General features: G+C 45.2%; 1 protein-coding gene across 7 annotated transcripts in view; it reads right to left on the bottom strand.

The window, feature by feature from the left end:
- Positions 1–10,345, bottom strand: part of LOC311144162 (glutaminase kidney isoform, mitochondrial-like) — a 60,251-nt gene extending 49,906 nt beyond the window's left edge. For all 7 annotated transcript variants that reach the window (XM_084180155.1, XM_084180156.1, XM_084180157.1 and 4 more), the window contains exon 1: positions 9,905–10,345. In XM_084180155.1, the coding sequence (XP_084036281.1) occupies positions 9,905–10,224 (320 nt within the window). In that variant the 5' untranslated portion in view covers positions 10,225–10,345. The remainder of the gene's footprint in view (positions 1–9,904) is intronic.
- Positions 10,346–24,929: the final 14,584 nt, after the last annotated feature.

The raw sequence follows: 24,929 nt of genomic DNA, 5'->3' as shown, positions 1-24,929 counted from the left end.
TGAAAATCAAACTTGCAGTTTCACATGTAAGAAAACTGTTGGGTTTAAATAATGTTATTCTCCTCACATGTGAAAAGATGGTGTTAACATATCGCAGTAGCAATGTTTCCATCGGTGAAATTAGGGTGACCACATCTAAAAAGCACAAATGCGGGACGATTTTGAGGGACAAACACGGAAACAGTGGGCAGAATGTTTTTTTTTGGGGGGTGCATGTTAATGCTTCACGTTCATATGAATTGATTGTTGAAAAATATAACGTATAAATGCCTCATGAGCTTAGTTCAACTGTCGTACCCCATCAGAACCCAAAATAGAAGCTTGTTTTACTCCAATGTTTGTAAAAAAAAAAGTAAACGTAAACAACCACTGTATAACCTAAAACCATGGTTAAAACTATACCATTACTAAACCATTACTTTCTACCTTCCGAAGATACCTCATCTTTTGTGACAACTGATGTGTCTTCTCCTTCAGTGTCGAATAAGCATGTAACTGTGTTGTCAACATAAGCATGTCAACAGTCATTGATCTACAAGTCATTTTGCCTGCCGAACAACCCTAGGGAATATCAGTAGCCTAGTCAAACTGTGCACTGTGCCCAGCTTCGCACGCTAACCAACGCCAGGTAGGCTGTTCCTGATCTTGCACATCTGCGCTGCACCTTCAGCATTCAAATGCTAAAATGGCTTGCATGATTTGAGGCATTATTAGTTGAGTCACAACCTGTAATTTACTAGGTTATTGTCATCTATGCGCTGTTGAAAACTGTGTTTTACCGGGAATAAAAGTAAGCTACCGGAGAGACACAGCTCTCATCTGGCTATACCTACTGAATGGGGCTTACAATATCATTTCTTTTGATTGTTCAGGTTCACCATCAGCAATAGTTTAGGTAGTTTTGCTTTAAACAATCATTGTATATGGTAAGAGAAAATGGATGACCACCGAAAGAGAGTGCAAGGGCAGAAAGAGAAGAACAGGCCAGTGAGACATGAGGAAATAATGTCAGGAGAAAAACAGACAGGGCAGAGATTTTAGCAATGGCAATTTCTTAAAACACACGACAATGTTGTTTGCAGAACGTCCGTTTTTTTTTTTTTTTTCACCACAGACAATTACACAGTAGGAAATAAAACAAACAAAAGATCGAAACGTGGAAAACCACGCCTCGACGACTAAGTGCAAAAGCAGATGCCCGGTTACCAGGAAACGGAAGGTGTTTTGCTTTTGATTTGACCACCGAGCGGTCACTTGGAAGTAAACGCATCCAACCATCTGCCTCCATGACTGCTGCATACATGAGGGGACCTTTGCTCCAAAATATGGGAGGAAAAAATGCGGCAGAGAGTAGAAAGTGCTAGGGCGGAGGACATGTGTCATTTCTTGGAACAGGGGCCCTGGTTATTTTACACAGGTACTGCACTAAGTACCTCTCTCCCCCCTGGAGCGTGGCTGAGGGCAGGATGTGTTCACACCGGACTGGCATGCTTCACTTCCTCCCTGGGTCCTGCTTGGTTCCTGCCTGGTTCCTCCTACAGTACCATAGGCCATCGCGTCCACCATCCACACTCCTACAACTCACTCTGACTCATCAAGCTCACGTGTTACAACAAGTATTGGAGATTGTCCCAAATTATTCTCAGTCTGATTGTGGTCTAAAGTGGGTAATCCGGGCTGTAAAGTAGACGTCTGATTAATCAATCACTTAGTAATCATCTCATAACATGTACATGACTAATATATGCCTAATAGCCTTATAACTAGTATTGACATTAGTTGTCATCCCGTTACTTCACGTGTTTGTGATGCTTTATGAAATGAGATATGTAAAAGGAAAAACAATGACGAACTATCGGGCTTTAACCTAGAAGCTTTTTTAGCTGTTATTTGTCTGACTCAGAGGTTGACAATGTTACGTCAAACTCATACTCTTGCTAATTGTACCATAGAGACCAATCTCTTACTTAACAGATGGATGACGTTTTAGCAACAGATGTTAGGTCAATAATGATTAGGCTACAGTGGATGGACGGCCTGCTAATCGACCGGGCCTTAGAAACTATTCCAGTGTGTTTGCCCATCTGAGGACGAGGTTGCCCGGGCGCAGGCTCGAGTGTTTGTTCTTTTAGAGTGAATGAGAGTGTGAATGAGAGAGAGAGACACTGTATTCTAGAATTAGAACAGCTGACGCAAGCATTCTGCTTTAAGGCTACACACAAACATGGGTCTGAGAAAACCTCTTCCACACAGCAAACACCTGCAGTAGAAATGCAGTGAAGTAAAACGCACTCCCAATCTAAAAACGGGAGATGTGGACAAGCTTTCTGACGTGGTCATAGACAGATGAGGGAAGTTCATGTAAACTTCACTGTAGGACCGCAACGATACCAGTATCGCGATACTCGTTAGAATCATGGCAAGGAAACAAACCACGTAGCGGTTTGAACTTCTTTAGGAAAACAGCCCTAATGTTGGAAACAAACATCATTATGTTGTCATCCAGAGTCACATTGATTTATTTTCCAAGCTTTTGCACACAATATTTTACATAGAGCAGGTTTTTGAAGGACCAAAGAGTTTGGTCGGCTTTGTGTTTTCATTTTTGCCACAGAAGAAATATTGGCCCTACTTTACTACATATCATACTTCCCATACTTCAGTGGCCAATGTTACTTTTCCCTTGAGCTGGCCCAGGCAAAGGCCAATTGGGGCAAACAATTTCAATAAACCCTAAATAGCCACCATGTGTCCTAATACACACGTTGTTATTATGGGACATGTCATTTGTCCAATGGAAGACTTTGGGCATGATTACATTGCATTTACTAAAATCCACTATGAGCAATACAGAACAAAGCTTGCACCAATGGCCCCTCTGCCAACACTCCTTCCAAGCATCATTTCCCTCCATTATGGCTTCCCCATTAATGCCACAATCCTCTATTCTTACTCCTGTTCTCTGGGGCTTTATCCTCTTCCGTCCCTCTTTCACTAACACGGGTCCCCCGGGCCCCTGCGGAGATCGGGTACTAAAAGCTAGGCCTCAGAAGCTGCTGGGTGAGACAGCGCTCGCCACCGCCACACTCCACTGTAAATAACTCTGCTCAGCTGACCCAGCCTGCCACACCTCACTTAATGTTATAATGACTGGTTTCATTTTCAGTCTTAGCCTCCGACTTCGCCACTATTGTGTTGTGTGTTTATAATGACACATTGCTCTCTGACAGTAATCCTCATGTTTCCCAATTCGGGCTGTAGCTGAGAACAGTTTCTGTGTTGTGAAAAAGATAATTGTGCATTCTGTGTAGTAGGCACATATGTTCGGATGCTTGCATGTTTTAATGGATGTACAGTATGTGTCTGTGCAAATGTTTTGGTCTGTGTTTTTATGGGTTTGTGTGTGATTTTACACTATGCCAACTTAACTGACACACCCTAACTGTCTTTCAGAGGGTTTTTTGCTTCCAGTAGCGGGCATGCAGGGTGACTCAGGGCTAACGGCTTTATCTCCTCATCTTTAGTACTATAATAGCTTCCGGTCCTGTTGCATAAATCTAGCTTCCTACCTAGCCTAATCCCGTACTATAAATGGAATATGGGCCACATCATGGCGGAAGGAAGCAAGGGAAGCAAACATAAACACAAATATCACATACATATATTATTCACTGAGTGAGCTCTAGGTTAGATAGCAACCAGGCTAGCTGGCCTCTGACTAACTGCGTAACTATCCAATGAGTCTGTTGGTGTAAGAAATAGAGGGGAAAGAAGAAAAGAGAGAAAAAAAGGGAGCCTCTGGGGATGCCAACAAAGTCTAGTCTTCACACTCAGTCGCCTCTAACACAATGAGCAGTGAGTGTGTGTGTGTGTAGGCCCGCTGTCATAAACACTCCTCTCATTAGGCGAAAGGGCAGCAGTCCACCAGTCAACCCCTCCCCGGCTATTCTACAGCCTCCAGGAAGAAATGATACTGAGCTAATGACCTCCAATCACTACACATGGCACTACACAGAACCGTACAGCTCAGTCACGCAATCTCCACCAGAGCACATTTTTGGAATGCTTTTGGAACTAAAATGTTCACTGCTGAAGAAGATGACTCGACTTGATTCAATAGTCTGAAGACTCCTGTAGGCCCAGTCATTCCCAGTTGTTTTTGTGGATCTCTTTGAGAGAGCACATGGAGGAACCTGGCGGAGGTTTGTTCTATTTAAAACGTACTTAGGCATGTTCCACCAATGTTCACGTTGACTTATTTGAGCCCCGGGATGTTAGTGACCTAAGTTACTCACCCAGTTAGTGTGTATATGCCGGCAGAAGTGGATCCTCTACAAGTACGTATACTGCACAAGTGTGTATCCTGCACAGATATGACATAAGTGTGTGGGTAAGGCACAAGTATGTATGGCACAAGAGTGTATACTGCAGATTATGCACACCTACACAAATGTGTATTCCACATAAGTGTACATAGTGCAGATAGCCCCAGTAAGACTGCCATTCTGCTCCAAGGCTCTTATCCTGTATTAGTGCTCTGGAGTGGACAAACACTTAGCCAGACTGATAAGGACAAATTACACTGACCTTTCTGGTGCTACAAACCGTACTGTGAGAAATACAAATGTTGGATGTTTGTCTGCTCATAAAAAATAACTATTACACTGATAGGAGAATGAAACCATTAGATAAGCATAGCAAATTGTAACCAACAAGTGTAGGCTAACGGCAACAGGGCTATGCAGGGGAGCCTGTTCTGCCTATGCAAGATCGAAAGGTAGCCTACATTCTGATTATACAGTTCTCCAAATGTTGTTACGTTACAGCCTTATTCTAAAATTGATTAAATAAAACAATGTCTCAATCTACACACAATACTTCATAATGCCAAAGCGAAAACAAGTTTTTAGAATTTTTTGCAAAATTAATAACAAAAACTGAAATACGTTATTTACATAAGTATTCAGACCTTTTGCTATGAGACTCGAAATTGAGCTCAGGTGCATCCTGTTTCCATTTACCATTCTTGAGATGTTTCTACAACTTGACTGAAGTCCACCTGTGGTAAATTCAATTGATTGGACATGACTTGAAAAGATACACACCTGTCTATATAAAGGTCCCACAGTGCATGTCAGAACAAAAATCAAGCCATGAGGTTGAAGGAATTGTCCGTAGAGCTACGAGACAGGACTGTGTTGAGGCACAGATCTGGGGAAGGGTACCAAAAAATGTCTGCAGCATTGAAGGTCCCCAAGAACACAGTGGCCTCTATCATTCTTAAATGGAAGAAGTTTGGAACCACCAAGACTCTTCCTAGAGCTGGCCAAGGTCGCTCTGACAGAGCTCCTCTGTGGAGATAGGAGACCCTTCCAGAAGGACAACCATCTCTGCAGCACTCCACCAATCAGGACTTTATGGTAGAATGGCCATACGGAAGCCACTCCTCATTAAAAGGCACATGACAGCCCGCTTGGAGTTCGCCAAAAGGCCCCTAAAGGACTCTGACCATGAGAAACAAGATTCTCTGGTCTGATGAAACCAAGATTGAACTCTTTGGCCTGAATGCCAAGCATCACGTCTGGAGGAAACCTGGCACCATCCCTACGGTGAAGCATGGTGGTGGCAGCATCATGCTGTGGGGATGTTTTTCAGCGGCAGGGACTGGGAGACTAGTCAGGATCGAGGAAAAGAAGAAAGGAGCAAAGTACAGAGAGACCCTTGATGAAAACCTGCTCCAGAGCGCTCAGGACCTCAGACTGGTCGAAGGTTCAACTTCCAACAGGACAATGACCCTAAGCACACAGCCAACACAACGCAGAAGTGGCTTCGGGTAAAGTCTCTGAATGTCCTTGAGTGGCCCAGCCAGAGCCAGGACTTGAACCCGATCTAACATCTCTGGAGAGACCTGAAAATAGCTACGCAGCGACACTCCCCATCCAACCTGACAGAGCTTGAGAGGATCTGCAGAGAAGAATGGGAGAAACTCCCCAAATACAGGTGTGCCAAGCTTGTAGCTGTAATCGCTGCCAAAGGTGCTTCAACTAAGTACTGAGTAAAGGGTCTGAATACTTATGTAAATGTGATATTTCCGTTTTTTTTAATACATTTGCACAAATTTCTAAAAATCAGTTTTTCCTTTGTAATTATTGGGTATTATGTGTAGATTGATGTGGGGAAAAAACAATTTCATCCATTTTAGAATAAGGCTGTAACGTAACAAAATGTGGACAAGTCAAGGGGTCTGAATACACTTTACAAAATAGTTTAAGTCTTGCTTTCTATGGGCTGAATCCTAACCGGAGATCTGTCCGCCATCTTTACCCAGATGCTGCTGTTGCTGACAGCTAATCACCCCATCTACCTGCAACCTGCACCACACACAAAGAAACTCCCTTTCGCATCTCAGTAACCCCTTTTTGTTGTTACATAATTGCAATGTGCTGAGTCTAGGGAGTTTGTGAATCTGCATTTACATGCATTGCCTGTGACGCAGTGGATTTTACCCAAATCCATGAACTACATCTACATGCGGCTACGATAAAAATAAATAAAGCGTTAAGAATTGGGGTAAAATGCTACCATTGAGGCCAGCGGTTTTCTGCCTTCATTAGAAAATGAAGTACTGTCCTCGTAAGCCACACGTGACGCACATGTTGAGGCTGTGAGAGAGATGGCTGTCTGTGTAGCAAGAAATCCCCTTTAAAAGGACTGGTGAGCATCACGGACTCATTGCACTCACATTTTCTCTGTCAAAAGACAGAGACAAAACTCTGCAACTTCAGTTGATGCACCGCAAACCAGCTACTCAACCCCACCAACAGAGCTCATATTACAGATTCTCTTGGGAGTAGAGCTCTAAAAGTAGTTAGTCTGAGGTCTGAACCGATGTTATATTTGTAACAGTTACAGTATTTTTATGGCCCTAGTCCAGGAGTCTCCAACCTTTTCTAGCATGAGTGCTACTTAAAAATAATAATGAAATATGTCAGAAGCTACCATTTTGTTTTTTATAGCTTTCAAATAGGCACATTCTTCTCCTCTACCCTGAAACTCTTCCCCTGGTCCTTGGGGTACAAGATATGTGTTTTCTGTCAATATACCTGGTAAAATAATGGTTAATAAACAACTCAAAGGTGGCCCAATAAAATTATACTTTGTATTTTTCATAATTCAGTTTAATATTTACTTTTTTTTTTAAATCGTTTTTTTTACTCTCAATATTACAATTAGTCATTGAGAAACAACGAAAACGGATGTTCTGCGTCATGAAAAAAAAAAAAACACATTTCAATTTTTGTGTGTAATTCCCCTTTAAATTGTGCATTAAACAAGAGAGGAATGTGTTGGTCTAACTACTTGTTACTACACAGTAACTACACTAGGCTATATAACTAACACTGAACAGTTACCTTACTTTGCCTACATGCCTAAAACAATTCAAGCATTGTAACGTGTTACTTGACTGTGTGTAACAAACACTCACTAACTTCTTGAGTCGTAGAACGGTATTTGCTTTAGTTCTTACTTTTCTTTCCAGATTTCAATAACATTCTTGTCTCATGAGGTCACGTCAGTAGGATCCAACAGTACATGTGATGCTTGCTCTATGTACTGTAGCTGTGAACAGTTGGAGCAGTGAGGAGCAGTGAGGAGCACGCTCATATGACTTTTTCCACTCCAAAACATCCACATAGCACTAACGTCATACCTTTCTCACATCATATCCCTCATGACCCCCCCCCGCTAGTAGTAATATCATGAAAACGTGCATCCCACTTTTAACAGCACACACCACTCACTCTCTCCCTCCCTCATTCTCCCCTGGGCCTCTACGCAGAGTCAATAGTCTTAACTAAATGAGGACTGTGTGCATTGATTTCCTGGGGATGAGCCTGGTTACATGACCTGGCCACGGGTAGGGTTCCCTGCCTGAGGTGGAACTGACCCCTCAATGGGCACATCCCCTCACTGTGTTACAGCAGCAGCAACAATAGGCAAGTGTGTGTGTGTGTGTGTGCGCGCGCGTCTGTATTTAGGCCAGGCAATGCCCATATTTACAACACTGCTATGCAAGTGTGTGTGTGTGTGTGTCACCTAACACTGGCACTCAATAGATCAGGCACTTTTACTGTTCTAACACCACCACCAGCCCATCCCATCCCAGCCCACCCCCAACATGCTTATCAAACACACACCTTGTGTGTCTGCCCCCTCTCTCAACAAACACGCAGACACCCCTCCCCCATGAGAAGAAAAGAGGCCACTGATTAAAAGCATTACACACACTGGCCTGTGACAAAAAAAATAGCTCTTAAGATTAGGCATTAAGGGATCTGAGTGGCGCAGCGGTCTAAGGCACTGCATCGTAGTGCTAGAGGCGTCACTACAGACCCGGGTTCCATCCCGGGATGTATCACAACCGGCTGTGATAGGGCGGCGCACAATTGGCCCAGCGTCGTCCGGGTTAGGGGAGGGTTTGGCCGGGGTAGGCCGTCATTGTAAATGAGAATTTGTTCTTAACTGACTTGCCTAGTTAAATAATGGTTAAATGAAATAAAAATGTACTTATTTATAACCGCTATACAAACGGTCAGTCAAGAACACATTGTGCCCTCTCCTCCCAATCGAAACTTCAAATGGAGTGTCTACTTCGAGATAAGGAGTACAGAACAATACCTCTTTGGCTATTGATAAACCATGGTGCCAAGTAATTGTTCATATGAGCAACTGTTGTTTCACAAGTTGTTGATGAGTCATTTAAAAGGTTAAGTATTAGGGGAAAATGTAGTGGAGAGAAGGACAGCAGATTGACCCCAGTGTTGTGGTAGCTTACAATGCATTATTTAGGAGTGAGTCATGCTGGAAAAGGAGTTGCAGAGGGATACATGGGGGAGACATCTCCAAAGATGAGCTAAGTCTGTCGGCTAATACTCCAGAGCCACTTTCGGGCTATGACTCCCATTCTACATGTCGAAGTATGTGTATTTCCACACTTTTTGAAAGTTTCATAATTCAATGTACCTTTATCAGGAGTAGGCCTTGCCTACCATGTCACTTGTTTGCAATCAGGTGTCACTGAAATACACCCTTTTGCTGTTTTGGCAGCAAGATAAACAACTTTTTCTTTATATGGGCTGTGTTTATGGAAAGGGAATGACAATTGACATTCCAAAGCTGCCATGTTCACAAAGTCAAAGCCAATCTTGGACTGGAGCCATTTGATAACAGCCATGTACCCCTCCCCTCTCACACTTCCATGAGGGAAACAAACGTGCGCGCGCTTGTATTGGCCTTATCAAGATAAGCATGCTACACTGTAAGAACTGAAAAAGTGGATACACGTTCGAGAAGTGTATTACATGATTATAAATCCTAATTTAACATTGATAAGTTCAGTAGGGCGGCAGGTAGCCTAGCGGTTATAACATTGGGCCAGTAACCGTTAGGTCGCTGGTTCGAATACCTGAGCCGACAAGGTGAAAAAAAATCTGTAAATATGCCCTTGAGCAATGGCCAATGCACTTAAACCTAATTTGCGCCAGGAACAGCGTACTACTATGGCTGACCATGTAAAATAACACTTTTTTATTTATTTATTTTTACAAGCATTTAGCTACACCCGCAATAACATCTGCAAAATATTTGTATGCGACCAATAATGTTATTTGATTTGAGTAGCTTAGCTCAGGAACGTCACTGGCTAGCTAATGGGATAATTAGCCTACAAGTTTGTAATCAAAAGAAAGGAATAGAAAGACACCAATTGGCGCGCTTTGTTACAAAATTGGCCGGTTATAAAAACTGGTAGCCTACAGTCAAATATTCATAGACTCATTTAGACTATGACAAATTCTACAATTTGTGGATAATGTGGAGCCCACCCTAAATGCCTTCAACTTACTTCTCCGCCGCTGCTTCTTTAGCAGTCTCATCTTTCTTCTCCTGGTCAGTCACCGGTATAGCACTTTCGGTCACAGGTATAGCAGCACCTTCGGTCTTCGTGCAGTAGGTCCGGGTCCCAGGTGCGGCGCAAAGCAAAGGGCGGTGGACACCCGCACCGAGAAGCTTCAATTTGAAGCTGACTTGGACATCAAGAGAGGCGTTGGTGGAGCAGTAGTGGATTGGTACCGACGTTTTATTTCTTGAAATACCTGTCAAAGGGCGCTTTAGGTTGGATTGAAACAACTCCTTCAGCACTGTCGAAAACCTAAACTGTAACATTTCAATCCTTTCGAGCAAGTTGAGGAGAATTTCTGCCTGAAAAATCCTAAAACCCGAAATTGAAAGATAGGCAAGTCACCGTCCCACGTTAACATTCAGAGAGCGCAATGACTAGCACTGTAACCCGCTGGCGTTGTAAAATGAATAAAATCCCTTCTCTTACGCCCCCTCAATATCCTATTGGTGGAAGTGTCTTTATGGCGGATTGGTTGCGCTCTTTGGTTGGCTGGTCTTGGTTTCTATCATAATTTTGTCCTGCATCATTTCCTCTGACGAATTGGCGTTCTCTAGGGGCGGGGAATATTTTAAGTATTGAAGGGCATTGATGAAAGTTATTGCTCGTGCCGAATACCGATTTATTTCCCATGTGAAACTGTAATCACACAATTCATATTCATAAAACACTATGTTCAAAACAAGGATGACATCCATGTGGAGGTCATTCAGTTTGTACAGAAAATGTTACAGTAGCTAGGTCTACTGTAGCTTTAGTTGCTCTTTTCAAATGAACTTAATCTTAATCTGAAAGACTTTCAATATAACATAGATGATGAATGGAAACAAATGTACATCATTACATTTAAGTCATTTAGCAGAAGCTAACTGCTTACTTACAGTTAGTGAGTGCATACATGTATCATACTGGCACCCTGTGGGAAACGATCCCACAACCCTGACGTTGCAAGCGCCATGCTCTACCAACTGAGCTACAGGGGACTACATCTAATGATAGCCTAATAATGTAAGCCTAGGCCGAATATACCAGCCTACTCTCAGAAGTAAAACATATAAAAGCTCAGCTATTATCATTCAGCCATGGAGCAGTGAGTTGTGACAACAAACCCTTGTCTACTGGGAGAGACAGATTGAAGCAGGCTCTTTCTCCCCCAGCTGGATAAATACAGTGTCAGTTCCCATCCTCAACCATGGAATTTGGCATACTTAGATTTACATTTTAAATTGGACAATACTCTGTCAGCACCAAAATATATTAGCAATGTATTGTAGTCTTGTTGGCTCACTGTTAAAGTGCTGTGTGAGAAACAGAGAAGAGGCCTCTATATTGTTCAGTCAGCCCTCTCATAGAAGGGAAGGCTGACTGGCATTTCACTGTGCTTGTGCACGTGACAAGAAAACTTGAAACTTGAACTTGACTGAATAATGAACAGTATGGCCATGATGACCATGACCATCCTATACATCACACATTCTCTCAATGACGTGACATTGGCTGGATCAGTCCCACAGGACCACATGCCTGCTGATGTATTATCAATCAATCAATCAATTTTATTTTATATAGCCCTTCTTACATCAGCTAATATCTCGAAGTGCTGTACAGAAACCCAGCCTAAAACCCCAAACAGCTAGTAATGCAGGTGTAGAAGCACGGTGGCTAGGAAAAACTCCCTAGAAAGGCAAAACCTAGGAAGAAACCTAGAGAGGAACCAGGCTATGAGGGGTGGCCAGTCCTCTTCTGGCTGTGCCGGGTGGAGATTATAACAGAACCATGCCAAGATGTTCAAAAATGTTCATAAGTGACAAGCATGGTCAAATAATAATCAGGAATAAATCTCAGTTGGCTTTTCATAGCCGATCATTAAGAGTTGAAAACAGCAGGTCTGGGACAGGTAGGGGTTCCATAACCGCAGGCAGAACAGTTGAAACTGGAATAGCAGCAAGGCCAGGCGGACTGGGGACAGCAAGGAGTCACCACGGCCGGTAGTCCCGACGTATGGTCCTAGGGCTCAGGTCTCTCAGTTGGCTTTTCATAGCCGATCATTAAGAGTTGAAAACAGCAGGTCTGGGACAGGTAGGGGTTTCGTAGCCGCAGGCAGAACAGTTGAAACTGGAATAGCAGCAAGGCCAGGCGGACTGGGGACAGCAAGGTGTCATCATGCCCGGTAGTCCTGACGTATGGTCCTAGGGCTCAGGTTCTCAGAGAGAAAGAGAACGAGAGAATTAGAGAGAGCATACTTAAATTCACACAGGACACTGGATAAGACAGGAGAAGTACTCCAGGTATAACCAACTAACCCCAGCCCCCCGACACATAAACTACTGCAGCATAAATACTGGAGGCTGAGACAGGAGCGGTCCGGAGACACTGTGGCCCCATCCGAAGAAACCCCCGGACAGGGCCAAACAGGAAGGATATAACCCCACCCACTCCGCCAAAGCACAGCCCCCGCACCACTAGAGGGATATTATATAGCTTTGCTTCTTGCTGTGACGGCCAGGCAGCGCCACTGGAAAACACTACATGCAGATGAGGTGCCCAAATGAGGAAATTGGATTGCAGACCGTTTTAGGGCAAAGCCTCTTATCGCTGACGGCTGTAGAAGAGAAAGGGGAAGGATGGCGAGAAGGAGAGGCACTTACTTTACTTTCAAATAAGGTGTTACTGTATTCTCTCTCCCCCCACACACACCTTTCTCACACTTTCTGTCTCTCTCTTCAGAGTGTGCAGTAAAGTGCACTTCCTGTCTAGCTACTATTAGTTGATCAGCTGATATAGTGAAATTTAGTGTTGTGTGTTGGAGTTAAGTTCTCACAGTGCCAACTCATTACTGGGTTAAAGTCTCATACTTCTCCAGTCTAATACTATGTGGGCTGGAACACTGCATTAACCATTATTCACCACCATAAGGGTGTATATTTTACGACCTTATAAAACCCAACTAACCCATTTCTGTCAATGGAGAGAGGAAGGGAGACTGTGTAAAGGGGTTTCCTTTTGAAAGAGTACTCACACACACACCATGAGCTCTTTTGCTTCTGCGGTTACAGAGAAATGAGGCATGCGTCACAGTCGTTCCTTTTCTAGAAAGGTCTCACTCCTTTCTTTCCGAGGGTGCCCCTAACTGGTATGTACGTGATTAGAGACAAAAGGGTGCTCCCTCTCTTTTAGAATGGGTACTGCAATTACTTTTTTATGTAGATGTAATGGTCTCGCACTGCCATCTCACAGAGAAATGTGCATATACCTAGAAGCACACTCTATAGTCATAATGCTACAGTGGTTTTTGAATCAACTATACTACTTTACTACTGCACTCTTTCTCCCCCAGCTGGTCAAATACAGTGTCAGTTCCATTCCTCAACCATGGAATTTGGCATACTTATATTGACATTTTAAATTGGACAATACTCTGTCAGCACCAAAATATCTTAGGAATGTATTGTACAGTCTTGTTAGCTCACTGTTAAAGTGCTGTGTGAGAAACAGAGAAGAGGCCTCCTGTACTCCCCGTTCACCCATGACTGAGTGGCCAAGCACGACTCCAACACCATCATTAAGTTTGCCGATGACACAACGGTTGTCACGTTCGTTCATCGACGGGACGGACCAAGGCACAGCGTGATATGCGTACATGTTTATTAAATATTAAACACAACGACAAAACAACAAACAAAACGAAACATGACGTCCAAGGCAACACAACATACCTTAACTGGAACAAGATCCCACAACCCACTAGTGCCAATAGGCTGCCTAAGTATGCCCCCAATCAGAGACAACGAGCGACAGCTGCCTCTGATTGGGAACCACACCGGCCAACATAGATCTAGACATAGTAGATCTAAACATAGAAAATACAACATAGAACATCACAACAAGGAATATACACACCCTGACTCAACATATAAGCGTCCTCTGAGTCAGGGCGTGACAGTACCCCCCCCCCACAACATACACATAACAGGGTAGGGGCCGGGTGGGCATTCCGCCTCGGAGGCGGATCCGGTTCAGGGCGTGACGACCTCTCACTCTTCGCCTCCCTGTTGCGCCCCTGGTCTGGTCTAGACCTCGGCGCGTTGCTTCCCCTCTCCTTCCTCCCACTATACTCCAAGCCCTGTCTGGACCCTGGTGTGGGAGACCCCGAACCTGGAGAGGGGCTGACGTCTGGGTCTGGACTGGAACCGCTGACCGGAGCTGGACCGGGCACCGGTGGAGCGGACTGCTCTGGCTCCGGAGTGAAGTCGCTGACCGGATATGGACTGGACCCCGGTGGAGCGGACTGCTCTGGCTCCGGAGTGGAGCCGCTGACCGGAGCTGGATCAGGCACAGGTGGAGCGGACTGCTCTGGCTCCGGAGTGGAGCCGCTGACCGGATCTGGACTGAACCCCGGTGGAGCGGACTGCTCTGGCTCCGGAGTGGAGCCGCTGACCGGATCTGGACTGGACCCCGGTGGAGCGGACTGCTCTGGCTTCGGAGTGGAGCAGCTGACCGGAGCTGGATCAGGCACCGGTGGAGCGGACTGCTCTGGCTCCGGAGTGGAGCCGCTGACCGGAGCTGAACTGGACCCCGGTGGAGCGGACTGCTCTGGCTCCGGAGTGGAGCAGCTGACCGGAGCTGGATCAGGCACCAGTGGAGCGGACTGCTCTGCCTCCGGAGTGGAGCCGCTGACCGGATCAGGACTGGACCCCGGTGGAGCGGACTGCTCTGGCTCCGGATTGGAGCAGCTGACCGGAGCTGGATCAGGCACCGGTGGAGCGGACTGCTCTGGCTCCGGAGTGGAGCCGCTGACCGGAGCTGGACTGGACCCCGGAGAAGCGAATTGCTCTGGCTCCGGAGTGGAGCAGCTGACCGGAGCTGAACTGGGCACCGGTGGAGCGGACTGCTCTGGCTCCGGAGTAAAACAGCTGACCGGTGCCGAACCAGGCACTGGTGGAACAGGCACGGGCCGTGCCGGACTGGACACACGCACCACTGGCTTGGTGCGAGGAGCAGGAACAGGCCGGACCGGGCTGGCGACGCGCACCACTGGCTTGGTGCGAGGGGTAGGAACAGGCCGGACCGGGCTGGCGACGCGCACCACTGGCTTGGTGCGAGGGTCAGGAACAGGCCGGGCCGGCGACGCGCACCACTGGCTTTGTGCGAGGGACAGGAACAGGCCGGGCAGGGCTGGCGACGCGCACCACTGGCTTGGTGCGAGGGGAGGGAACGGGCCGGACCGGGCTGGCGACGCGCACCACTGGCTTGGTGCGAGGGGCAGGAACAGGCTGGGCCGGGCTGGCGACGAGCACCACTGGCTTGGTGCGAGGGTCAGGAACAGGCCGGACCGGGCTGGCGACGCGCACCACTGGCTTAGTGCGAGGAACAGGAACAGGCTGGGCCGGGCTGGCGACGCGCACCACTGGCTTGGTGCGAGGGGCAGGAACAGGCCGGGCCGGGCTGGCGACGCGCACCACTGGCTTGGTGCGAGGGGCAGGAACAGGCCGGGCCGGGCTGGCGACGCGCACCACTGGCTTGGTGCGAGGGGCAGGAACAGGCCGGGCCGGGCTGGCGACGCGCACCACTGGCTTGGTGCGAGGGGCAAGAACAGGCCGGGCCGGGCTGGCGACGCGCACCACTGGCTTGGTGCGAGGGAAAGGAACAGGCCGGACCGGGCTGGCGACGCGCACCACTTTCTTGGTGCGAGGGGCAGGAACAGGCCGGGCCGGGCTGGCGACGCGCACCACTGGCTTGGTGCGAGGGGCAGGAACAGGCCGGGCCGGGCTGGCGACGCGCACCACTGGCTTGGTGCGAGGGATAGGAACAGGCCGGACCGGGCTGGCGACGCGCACCACTGGCTTGGTGCGAGGAACAGGAACAGGCCGGACCGGTCTGGCGATGCGCACCACTGGCTTAGTGCGGGGAGCAGGAACAGGCCGGACCGGACTGGCGACACGCACCACTCCTTCTGCTGCCTAACCAGCTCCTCTCACCGTGCCTCTACACTTTCCTTCTCCCTTTTAGCCTCCTGTAGCCTCGTCATCCACCCCGTGTGCCCCCCCAAAAATTTTCTTGGGGTTGCCTCTCGGGTCTCCGTCGTCGGCACGGTTGGCGCCGTTTCTCCTCTCCTGCCTGGGCATCTACCTTCGCCCATGGCCCTTTCCCCGCAAATATCTCCTCCCATGACCACCATTTGCCCACCTGTGACATGGCTATTCGCTCTTCCTGGGCACGCTGCTTGGTCCTCGTTTGGTGGGATCTTCTGTCACGTTCGTTCATCGACAGGACGGACCAAGGCGCAGCGTGATATGCGTACATGTTTATTAAATATTCAACACAACGACAAAACAACAAACAAAACGAAACGTGAAGTCCAAGGCAGCACAACACAACATACCTTAACTGGAACAAGATCCCACAACCCACTAGTGCCAATAGGCTGCCTAAGTATGGTCCCCAATCAGAGACAACGAGCGACAGCTGCCTCTGATTGGGAACCACACCGGCCAACATAGATCTAGACATACTAGATCTAAACATAGAAAATACAACATAGAACATCACAACAAGGAATATACACACCCTGACTCAACATATAAGCGTCCTCTGAGTCAGGGCGTGACAACGGTGGTAGGCCTGATCACCGACAACGATGAGACAGCCTATAGGGAGGAGGTCAGAGACCTGGCAGTGTGGTTCCAGGACAACAACCTCTCCCTCAACGTGATCAAGACAAAGGAGATGATTGTGGACTACAGGAATAGGAGGGCCGAGCACGCCCCATTCTCATTGACATGGCTGTAGTGGAGCAGGTTGAGAGCTTCAAGTTCCTTGGTGTTCACATCACCAACAAACTATCATGGTCCAAACACACCTAGACAGTCGGGAAGAGGACACAACAATTCCTATTCCCCCTCAGGAGACTGAAAAGATTTGGCATGGGTCCCCAGATCCTCAAAAAGTTATACAGCTACACCATCGAGAGTATCCTGACTGGTTGCATCACCGTCTGATATGGCAACTGCTCTGCCTCCGACCGCAAGGCGCTACAGAGGGTAGTGCGTATGGCCCAGTACATCACTGGGGCAAAGCTTCCTGCCATCCAGAACCTCTATACCAGGCGGTGTCAGAGGAAGGCCCTAAAAATTGCCAAAGACCCCAGCCACCCTAGTCATAGACTGTTCTCTCTGCTACGGCAAGCGGTACCGGAGCGCCAAGTCCAAAAGGCTTCTTAGCAGCTTCTACCCCCAAGCCATAAGACTGCTGAACAGCTAATCAAATGGCTACCCCCCCCCCCCCCTTTCTTTTTTTACTCTGCTGCTACTCGCTGTTTATTATATATACATAGTCACTTTACCTCTACCTACATGTACATATTACCTCAAATAGCTTGACTAACCTGTACCCCCGCACATTGACTCGGTACCGGTACCCCCTGTATATAGCCTCGTTATTGTTATTTTATTGTTGCTCTTTTATTTTTTACTTCGTTTATTTAGTAAATATTTTCTTAACTCTTATTTTTCTTAAAACTGCATTGTTGGTTAAGGGCTTGTAAGCATTTCACGGTAAGGTCTACACCTGTTGTATTCGGCACATGTGACAAATAAAATTTGATTTGATTGGATATATCATCTAATAATTTGTTATGAAAAACACTCAACATGAAGAATTAATGCAATTCAGTTTATTTCAAATATTTATTTTGAAATATAGATTAGGTGGTCCTCCTGTTAGAGCAGGAAGTAAAGGGACTAGACAGGGCTTTGCCCATTGCTGCCCATCTTGATCGTTGACAATTGCTGAACATAAATACAAATAAAACATTTGTTATGGATTAGGTTAGATAGTTCAGACAGCACACTACAGTTTACTACCACTTCCACACTCCATCCCCCAGGGGGAGCCGCAACCTTGTCCAAATGCTGAGCCTGGTTGATAAGCACATCAGGTTGGATTGTTGGCCATGAGGCCTTTCGTTTGGTTTTGAATCTTTAGTTTGCGCATGCCTGTTCGTGGTTTTTCCTTTTTGTATATATTTGTTTTTCGTCACCATTTGAACATAACAATCCGCTTGGGCTCGCTGACACAAAGGAGTCAAGACGCGACCGGGAGACCCATGGGGCGGCACACAATTGGCCCAGCGTCGTCCAGGGTAGGGGAGGGAATGGCCGGCAGGGGATGTAGCTCAGTTGGTAGAGCATGGTGTTTGCAACGCCAGGGTTGTGGGTTCGATAAAATAATGAATGTGCTAACTGTAAGTCGCTAAGATAAGAGCGTCTGCTAAATGACTAAAATGTAAATGTAAATGTAAGACAGAGCTGGCCCTGGACCTAAGGTAAGGTTGGTGTCTCCCTGGGCACATGTGCATCCAAAACAGTCAACAAATGCTGATTTCTCACATAAATGAATACATTCATTCGGGTTACACACCATGTAACTAGGCCTAGGACCCCTAGACAAAGCGAGTGCAACAATATCCGTAGGCTAGTTATTGGTTTCGTAACACTTTTTATTTTCTTTAACTGAGCCTAGTTAATGTGAAGAATTAGTATTGCATTATTATTATTATTTTAATATTATATATAATTTACAAATGTAGGTAAGATAAACCCTTGAGGTGTAGTATCTTGTTTTTGAAGGAGGACTCAAAAAACATACAGAACACATTTTATCTCCTAATGTTGATGCTGGGTTAGGCACAATTGTTACAGTATAATCTAAGGCATACCCTCAATTTATGATGAGAAGTACATTTGAGTGTATTGACATACCTGTTTCACTGACGGCAGGGATCTGGTTCTGGGAAGGTTTTGGAGTGCAGTAGTTCCTCTTGTTGACCTTCTTTGAATGCTGGGTAACAAACAGTCATTTGTACAGCGGGAGAAATAGCACACAAAAGGCATAGTATTAGTGTTTACCATCATACTGTACGTAAAATAATCTAGATATTATTTTTTTGTATATTTTTATGACTTAAACAGGTAGAGTCCACAGAGAAAGCTGAATCTTGCTCTCTTCTTTTCCTTTTCACCAGTCGTTGGAGGCCTAGAATTACCTACCTCATCGATGCCAAGTGCATTGTCTCAGGACAACTGAGTCATGGAGGGAGGTGAAGAGCTAGCCTTATTGCATTTGGTTAGTAGTTCCCTAGTTAATGATTTGACCAGGGCATCGTCAAATGCAGAATCTGTTGACTTCATTGCAACCTGGTGCATCTTCTCGGACACAAATTCTTAAAGAAGCCCTTTGGAGACAGTCTTGAAAACCTTTTAGATTTTCAGATTCTGGGGATAGACTTGAGTTGGTTCAAGGCCTGGGGTGCCACAGAACTCTGACAGAATCCTATTTATGAGAACTCTTGATGTTTCACTAATGTCAGAGGATTCTAGTAATGTGACTGGGCAGAACGATGACAGCAGTCTAACAATCAGTAAAATGATCAAAGAGGAGTAGTCATTGCTAGTGGAGTCAAATGGCAGATTTGGGGAAGATGTATCACTGGCATTGTCTCGGCTGCTTGAAGTCATATTTGTGGCAGAGTCCATGGCTGGTTTGTTGATGAGTTGATGATTGCACAGAGACACTAGACATCTTCACATCTTTGTCATCCATCTTGGATTCCACTTCTCCTAAAACTTCAAAATCCAAAGTTCCACAGTTGGGTGTGCTGCTGCCAGACAGAGAGGGCCTAGGCAATGATTTTTCACTAGACCGACTCCTGTTGGTCATGTGAGCCTGTCTTCCAGAGTCAGGTGTTCCAGCATCAGTTGAGGAAGATCCATTGATTCTGTTAATCAGCTCTGCTAATTCCTCTGATGAACTGGATGCCACAGACCAGGTATCCATGACTTGATTGACCATTATATTGGTGAACAGGCTCTCTGTGTAACAGTAAACCTGTGAGGATCTAATGGAGATGGCAGAACTGCTCTGGATAAGCACAGAGATGATAGTTTGGCAGAAATCTGATACTTGAGATGGTGGAGGAAGCCAGATGATAATCTTCTGTAGTAGATGTTTTATTGACTCCTTAGCAAAGGAGTACACAAGCTCAGATGGAAACTCCCTGGATTCTTCAGAAGGATCCAATCCTGTCTTCAGCTTCAAAAGAATCGAGTCAGACACGCTTTTGCTGGCTGGCACAAAAATAACCTGGGGGCTGTTTTGTCTCTTTATGAGCTCATAAACTTTGAGCTCATATGAGAAGTTGTGAAGACCCTCCCTGGAGCTGAGACTCGCAAGTCTTCTTATAAGAGAAGTGACATCCTCTGCTGTGTCTACGTGTTCAGGATCTTCTCTTGGAATGACCTCCATAACAGTGTCAACTATGGCAGAGATAGTTTTCCTTATATCGTTTGTTGACACTTCGGAATGAGTTGAGGAGTCACTCATTTCAATGACCGAACTCATAATGATAGGACAATAACTTTCAACAGGCCACTCACTGGGGACTGGAGTGCCTGGCAGAGAATTCATAAAATCACTCTGGGAACCTCTGGCTTTGGCAGAGATGATGGACAGGGAGGATTTTGTGGAGGATGGGCGATGTGTCCCCAGGCCATCCCTACTGTCCGTACTCACCATGTCAACATCCTCCAACATGGAGCCCACGATGGAACAAGTCAATAGACCTTCCTCTGAGGTCCTCAACCTCTCTGACATGGACACTCTCCTCTGGATTGTCATTAGAGTGTTTGGAATGAGTTACCATGCTGGTCTGGCTGCCTTCATGTTCACTGCCACTCATTTGTGTAGGAGTAGGTGTTCTGCATGCAGATTCAGCATGTTTGGGGGCCTCAGACACATAGTCTAGGGGGAACAGTTGTTGCTGGGCAAAAGATTCCTTGACCTTGGTTAACATACTGTTGAAAAGGTTAACAGTGCCTGACCAAATGCTATTTCCTGTTGTGAACACTGACAGGAAGGCTTGAAGCTGACAGGGGTCTCTCTAACTGGCCAGACACTACAGCATCAGACAATTTAGTCATCTGGGTGAAGCTATTAAGGTCTTTAGAGATGGTTATGACGATGTTGGAGGCTGCAGAACTGGTGTGCAGAGAAGAGATGGATAAAGATGGCATTACATCTCTATCAAATCAAATCAAATCAAATTGTATTGGTCACATACACATATTTAGCAGATGTTATTGCAGGTGTAGCGAAATGCTTGTGTTCCTAGCTACAACCGTGCAATAGTATCTAACAATTCACAACAATACACAAATCTAAAAGTAAAATAATGGAATTAAGAAATATATAAATATTAGGACGAGCAATGTCGGAGTGGCATTGACTAAAATACAGTAGAATAGAATACAGTATATACATAAATCAAAAATAATGGCCTCCAGAGACACTTCAGAATCACTCCCTTCAACAGAAGATGAGCATTCCTCCATCACCTCTGTCTTAAACAAAAGCAGAACCTGGCTGGCAATCTCTTTTGTGGTGTCATGGAGAACTTGGTCTTGTAAATACTTTTTGAGAGCCAAGAGAGGTTTTGGGCTCTCACGTTGTCGTTTTTGTTCATTCATGGATGAGGAGGACACACTGGGGGTTATGAAATGATCAAGTGGTTTACAAGAAATGGAGTCTGAGAAGTCAGTCTCACCATTACTGGAATGACCAACGTCCGGGTACAAAGTTGGAGACTTTGTTAAATAATATTTTGTGGGCTTCACAAATGTACTTAAGAGATCCAGTTTTTCTGGACATGTAAGAAGCCTCTTCAGCGTATTCTTTATGCTGTCGTTACAACCAACAGTGCAAGACCAGATCTTTCTCTGATGGTTTTCAAAAAATATCTGCTCACTCTGTGCTGGAGAGCAGCATGTTCTGATGGACTGGGTAAGATTGTCCATGTTGGAAACCAAGGTACTTACCAACTCAGAGGCCTCAGGGTCAATCACAGCAGACCTTTGGCACCGTTGATATTGAGGTTGCTCTCTCCTTGTTTTATCATCATCTCAGAACTTTTACGAGATGCTAACATCTTCATATTGTCAGCAACAACAGAAAGCAGTTACCTCTTCACGGGATCATTTTCCTCCTTATCGCTGCAGATCATTTTCCTCCTTATCGCTGCAGATCAAAACAGTGTCACTGAGGGCCGTCATGACCTGTCCTGTTAAATATGTACTGTAATATCCGCTTTAACACCATCCTCTATGAAAACAACACTCTGCTCCATGCTCTGTTCATGAATGAACATCTGAAAGGTAATGGAGACGCCAGACACCATCTTCTCAACCACCTTGGTGCTGGAGACACCACCACTGGCAAAAACGACAGGGGACATTTGCCCAGAGATGGGAGTTTGGATGGCCACAGAGATTATGGAGTTGACCTTCTTTGACACTTATCCAACAATAACCCGGGATAGTGTTTGAGTGTCTACCTGGCCTTCTCTTTGGATGCCAAGGACATTGCTCAGTGACTTTGAAGGAATCCTCAACACTACTGAGGAGACTGTCCTCAGTGATCACCAGAAAGTCACTGTGTGGCTCAGATGATCTACTGTACACTCATCATCTCCCTGAGTCCTTGGCAACACTGTCTGAAACCTTTGAGAATACAAATACAGCATTCCATCTTCAATAATAGACACTGTAGTCACATTAATACATAATTCAGTAGTCAGTCAAATTGGTCATTATGAGAAAAATGTTATACAGATAACAAAACATATTTTCCCAAAATTGGCATCTGAATAGTTAGGTGAAACATAGTTCCCATTAGGTTACAGAACTATTGAACATACCCATTAGGAGAGGAGCTTGATGTGGGCATAAGAGACCTTGAGGAGGACTTGCCACTGCCCCTTTTGCAGACCTTCAGGCTCGTACAAAACATACAATTGCAGGGATTATGACCTCCAGGATGGCCTCGGATATAAACCGTACAATCTCCATGCACATATCTGCAAGCAGTGCCTTCATGACCTGTGAGACAGAATCAGTGTAAGTAGATTACTCATAGCCGGGCTCTGCAACCAAGCTCCTCAAAGAGATACTCATGCTTGAAGAGGCACTATGCAGAAAATCGCTCTGCCATTTCCTGGTTGCTATGATTCTAATAGTTTGCCTAATTTCAGTTTATGTGACAAAACAAGCCAGTATAGTGTAGAGAATCATTGTACCATCTAAACCGCTGTGAAATATATTTTCCATAACCAGAAATATTTTATTTTCAGCTGTTTGAAGCTGGTGTACAAAACCGGAAGTAATAGACGCAAAATCGAAACTTAAGGACGGGAAGCATAGAAATAGTGCAGCATAGAACAGATCTACCACTTCTTAGACTTGCTTTCAATGAGAATGACAGATCTATTACACACATTTCTATCTGAATTTGGTCGGGTTGCCCAAAAAGTTACATATTGCAGCTGTAAGAGTTTATTGACTCACCTGTGTCAATGTAATAAAAAAATAAAAAATCCCCATCAAAATCCATCAGTTAAAGCTAGATATCATTTTGCATGGGCTGCGTCTCAATACACCACATTCGCCTATGTTGGCCTTACGCATCTGCGGTGGAAAGTGGCAGAGCTACAGCGTTGTTTGTCAGACCAGGAGACATCCTGAAAATCGGTCTTCTCAAGAAGATAAAAGGTTTAGGTTTTTTTTATTTTTTACTTCAGTTTATTTTAGTAAATACTTATTTTTCTTAAAACTGCATTGTTGGTTAAGGGCTTGTAAGTAAGCATTTCACTGTAAGGTCTACACCTGTTGTATTCGGCGCATGTGACAAATAACATTTGATTTGATTTGATATGAAATAATACAACAGAAGTTTGGACATACTCCTCAGTAAAAAAAATCAGACACTGGATGATAATCGGATTGATTGACGCAAGGTCAAGAGCCCTGGTCTGACAGGCCCTTGAGACACTCTCACTCTGGATCTTTTCACAAGATTGCACCTGGTGAGATATCCCCTGAGCTTCCATCCCAGTGAATTCCACAGATGTGAAGGGACCTGTGTGCAAAGCAGAATTAAAGGAAAACTCAACCCAAAAACTATCTTTGACATAGTCCCAAAATGTTTTGCTTGTCAGCAATAAAGTTTTCAAGATATAGTGCATTCGGAAAGTATTCAGACCCCTTGACTTTTTCCACATTTTGTTACGTTACAGCCTTATTCTAAAATTGATTAAATTGTTTTGTTTTTCTCATCAATCTACACACAATACCCAATAAAGACAAAGCAACAACAGGTTTTTAGAAAGTTTAGCAAATTTAGAAAAAATAAAAACGGAAATATCACATTTACATAAGTATTCAGACCCTTTACACAGTACTTTGTTGAAGCACCTTTGGCAGCGATTACAGCCTTGAGTCAAATCAAATCAAATCAAATTGTATTTGTCACATGCCGAATACAACAGGTGTAGACCTTACTGTGAAATGCTTACTTTCAAGCCGTTAACCATGTCACGAATCCCCCCGGTACTGCTGCTCATTCCATTCACCAGCTCCGGAGGTCTACGTCACCGGTCTTCTAGGCGTCACTGACCTGGATCATTACTGTCGTGGATAATTATCACTATACTTATTAAAAATCAAAGTTCTTCCAGAGTTTTTGTAGAATCAAGATATACTTTATTACATAGAGCAACAAAAGCCTAGCTGGTCTGCAGAGCAACTAACTCAAAACACTCGGCCCTCAGTTTATATACAATGTCTATTCCCGCTCGTTTTACATACTTTTAGCTTACAACCCACCCAGTTCAGTTTCTCCACCATTGTCTCCAAACTTTCATCTTTAGACCGCTCCGCCCACTCTCTTAATTTATGATAGTGGTGAAATCTGACTTCTCCTCCTATATTTATTTAGTTTGGATACAATGGTGGCCAAACCAAACTTTCTCATGTAAAAAATAACAGAGCCACCACCTTGCTCTGCTCCGTTTATTCCAAAACATATCAATCAATACTTAAATATGGTTTAAACATAGTAGATCCATAACCCATTCTCAACCACA

This window comes from Coregonus lavaretus (genome assembly GCF_964263955.1).
Source record: "Coregonus lavaretus genome assembly, chromosome: 16".
Classification (NCBI taxonomy): domain Eukaryota; kingdom Metazoa; phylum Chordata; class Actinopteri; order Salmoniformes; family Salmonidae; genus Coregonus; species Coregonus lavaretus.
This window is presented reverse-complemented; position numbering and strand designations above follow the sequence as displayed.